Source organism: Octopus bimaculoides, chromosome 7 (assembly GCF_001194135.2).
Source record: "Octopus bimaculoides isolate UCB-OBI-ISO-001 chromosome 7, ASM119413v2, whole genome shotgun sequence".
In the NCBI taxonomy this organism is placed as follows: domain Eukaryota; kingdom Metazoa; phylum Mollusca; class Cephalopoda; order Octopoda; family Octopodidae; genus Octopus; species Octopus bimaculoides.
Window position 1 is genome coordinate 444,647 of NC_068987.1, and position 4,409 is coordinate 449,055.

At 39.7% G+C, this 4,409-nt stretch overlaps 1 protein-coding gene across 4 annotated transcripts in view; it reads left to right on the forward strand.

Annotated features, from left to right (window-relative positions):
• Window positions 1-4,409, forward strand: part of LOC106872245 (CD151 antigen) — an 89,088-nt gene that overhangs the window by 58,717 nt on the left and 25,962 nt on the right. For 2 of the 4 annotated variants that reach the window (XM_014919160.2, XM_014919159.2), the window contains exon 2: window positions 4,217-4,260. The exons of the other annotated variants lie outside the window; for them this stretch is intronic. In XM_014919160.2, the coding sequence (XP_014774646.1) occupies window positions 4,228-4,260 (33 nt within the window). In that variant the 5' untranslated portion in view covers window positions 4,217-4,227. The remainder of the gene's footprint in view (window positions 1-4,216; window positions 4,261-4,409) is intronic. 4 annotated transcript variants of the gene reach the window in all.

A 4,409-nucleotide genomic window follows, 5' to 3' on the forward strand; every position in this document is an offset into this window, starting at 1 on the left:
ACTCACACTATCACTGATCACCCCCACTACCAACCCCCTATGCAAGTTGATAAATGAATATCCAGTTTCTAACCCTGTTGCTGTATCTTACACAGGTATGTTGAGTTCAGGGACCAAACTGGTTGTGTGGATCAAGTCAGATATTAGTTTTAAACCAATGGGTTGTAAGATCAAATCCACTTCTGGTGCTCTTGGAGTAATTAGTGATAGATTTCTAACAGATCAATCACTGGTTTATTGCTTTTCTGTCTTAAAACAGGAATACTGCCCATGATCTTTATGGTCCTAGAGACACTTGAATGAATGTAAGACAGAATGATTCCAGCTAAAATATCTTTGATCATAGAGTTAGGTGGATCAAGCTTGACCTGGGGTTCAACAACAACACATTTCAGTTTAGAAGGTGAAGCCATTCAATAGAAGAGCAACCACCATACAACTGTCATTTTGTTCTGTTGTTGCTAGGAGACAATGGTTGAAAGTATTGTAATGAATTTATTGAGAGTTATCAGTGGTCAAGCAGATGCTGTTGATATGTGGTCACACATGTACCCACATCCTGCTAACTAAGCAGCGTTACTAATGCCTCCTCCATTCCTGGCTTTTTGACAAACTGTCTGCTTTGGGGGTGGGATGAGGAGACAAGTGTGTGGTGTACAGGGACAAGTTAATGTATGGGTGTGTGTGTGTGTGTGTGTGTGTGTGTGTAGATGAAGAACCAATCATTTTTATGGATGAGGATTTTGTGTTTACAATGATACACACACACACATCGCTACACACCACACATGATTTTATTGCATACAAAGCACATCACATGCACATTACAATGCACTACCCCTCACCATTACATCATGTCATTCACTGCCCCACCCCCACACACATGTTACATAAAACACTACGCGACTCACATGCAACTCACAGCTGACAAAATTCATCGCAATAACATTAAATTGCACACACACACACACACACACACACACACACACACACACACACACACACACACACACACAACATCAATAATTTACATTACAACAACTGTTACTACTACTACTACTACCACCCCTCCTCCTTACATGTATATATCATGACGAGGTTGTTGGGAAAGACTTTTTTTTTTTTATTCTATATTGTATTTCAAGAGTTCTTATGAGAGGAAAGTGGCAGAAGTGTTTTCGTGACAGGCAAAATGCTTAGCAACATTTTGTTTGTCCTTATGTTCTGAATTCAAATTCTGCCGAGGTTGACTTGGCCTTTCAGGAATTGATAAAATAACTACCAGTTGACCACTGGGGGTCAATCTAATCAAATTACCCCTCCCCTAAAATTGCTGGTCTTGTGCCAGAATTTGAAATCAATTTTTAAATTTAGGGGACCTAACAGGAGTATCCTGGAATAATCTCTCTTTCAGACTACTCTTAGTCTAATCTACCTTTCAGGATATCCCTATCAGAGTACTCTTAGTCTAATCTACCTTTCAGGATACCTCTCTATTAATCTCTCTTTCATGATACCCTGGATTAATTTACCTTTTAGGGTACCCCTAGATTTACTTACTTTCCAAGGGTACCCTAGCTTATCTCTTATTCAAAAGTACATTTGCATTTAATCTATTTTGGAAAGTTACTCCAGAATCATTCTACCCAATAATCTTTGGGTAGGTTTTTCTTAATCAGTTGAGGGAACTTCAGTTAATCTAACTGGGTGGGCTTAGTTTATTGTTTAGGGTACTTTGGGTAGCCTAGCTGATTCAAATAATGTAAGTCGTCTTGGGTAATTTATCTATCTTAGGCATCATTCTGTTTTCCATTTTATTGGGGTTTCCTTGGGTGAATAGTCTTTAAGTTACCTCAGGTAACCCACTTAGCTGAAGTAATGGTAGTGATGATGATGGTGGTGGTGGTGGTGGAGGGAATAATTATTGGTGATACAGTGTCATCACTCATCCTTAGGAAGCTTCCCTCCATTCTATCTAGTTACAACATGCTCTGCTAACCACATCTCCACTCAGTTGCCATGGCAATAGATATGGATGGTTAAATTTACTGGAACGAAATATGGGGTGGGGGAACCAAAAATCAACAGTGCACATTACATATAATATCACACATACAGGCATGTCTATATCATTATCAGCATCATCATCACCATCGTTTAACGTCCGTTTTCCATGCTGGCATGGGTTGGACGGTTTGACTGAGGACTGGCAAGCCAGGAGGCTGCACCAGGCTCCAGTCTGATCTGGCAATGTTTCTACGGCTGGATGCCTTTCCTAACATCAACCACTCTGAGAGTGTAGTGGATGCTGTTTACATGCCACTGGCACAAGAGCCAGTCAGGTGAGCCTGTCATCAATCCCACTCGAATAGTGCTTTTTCCATGCCATCATCCAAAAGTCACCACCTTCTGCTTTCCCTGGTTTTGCGTGTACACACACATAGGCAGGATTTGAATTTCATACTTAAGCTATTATGTTTAATATATCTAAAGTATCTAATTTGCTTATCTGCATAATCACACACACACACAAACCCATGTATACATCTACATACACCCATTCATTCATTCATACAATGACTGGCTTGTGTGTGTGTGTGTGTGTATTCTTGTTGTGTTGATATGTTCATGCAGATTGTAAACAAACGTCACCGTTCATACAAAATAGTGTCATTTGTTTACAATACTCCCTGCAAGCATGTCTGGACTGTACCTCGTTTGAAGGACTTGGGGGAAATGCTTCTGCGCTTGGATATGACTGAAGGTTATTGACAGGAAAGGCATCCTGCCTTAGAAAATTTGCCTCAGTGAATTTCATGTGAGCCATGGTTAAAGTAGACATTAACACGATTGTTTTACTTCTCTAAACACACACACACACACACACACACACACACACACCCACATTGTGAGGAAGCCACCATCCTCCCTGAGCCATGCCAGTTTGGCATCCCAGCCGTGAAATACTGATGTGGATTGTGAAGAGACAATATACAATGTTTATAAATGGACAAAATCAGGAAGATTACTAAAACAGTGTCACACTTTTGCAACGCACAGAACCACCATTCACCATTCACATTGGAATGGTTTTTGTTAATGGTTTAGAACTTCCTGTGAATTCTTAGAATATATTGTTGCTACTGAAATATGTGGGTAGCAGTTTATATTTACACACAACATTTGTATATGTGTGTTGTGTGTGTGTGTATGTATATATATATATATATATATATATATATATATATATATATATATATATATATATATATATATATATATATATATATACACACACACATATATAAATATAATCAGCTAATTCTATTTAACTCTCAGTAGCAGTCATGCAGTTATTAGTGGTTGTTTTAGTAGTAGTGGTGGTGGTGGTGGTAGTCTGACTGAAGAACAATGGAATGTTTACAAGAAGTTCTGCCCAACTGGAGAAATCTGTTTTAATAGTTTAGCACAGTTTTTGTGATACCCTGTCGCCACCCCTTGCCACCCTCAAACCACCCCTGCTACCTATCTCTGCAAGAGGACTCTCTCTCTCTGTGACACTAGATCTTGTATGTTGAATGCCAAACACTGTCTCATTGACCCTGCTCACCCCCTTTCCTTTCTCTCTACCCCCCCACACACACTGCCATTAATATTTCATTCCCTTCCTCAGTCTTCTAGTGTGTGTGTGTGTGTGTGTGTGCACAAACACTTGAATTCCACTCTTGTTGTGTCACCCTGGGTCGGTCCCGAACCTGTTGTCTTATGACATAGATTTACATTGGTATTTCTTTGATTAATCTCACCTGTATCTATCATCAAGCCGTTCCAGCTGTGACCATCCAATTGTATTTTGGAGCCAGTTTTCTTCCAGCATCTCAGACTGAGTGACTTTGTTGCAGTTTCTGGTAATGTAAAAGATTAAGCCACTGTAACCAGCCTAGCAGATAATCCTTCCCTCGTGGAACCCCTGTTCTTCTAGTAGATGGCTGTCTACACAACTTGTTGAAAGATAAACCTGTTTGATAAGAGAAATTAACTCTTAGCATGGCTTCTCATTCTTCTTCTTCTTCTTTTTATTCTAGTATGTTGTCATCTTGTTAATATTCCAGGATATTTATTCTCTTATTATTCTTCAATGGCCTCTTCACCATTTCCTCTTTTGATTCCATCGTTGATTATCATATTTTACCGTCCCTCTTTTTTTCTTTTCCAGGTAAGTGATGCATGCTGGGAACTCTGATAGGAATCTTCGTCAAGGTCAGTGAAGTTTTCCTCTCTTCTAGAACATCGTTACCACCACCACCACCACCGCCACCGCCACCACCACCACCACCAACATCATCGTTACTATCGTTATTATCAACATCATCACCACAATCATTGTTATCGTTGTGTCCTTATCATCA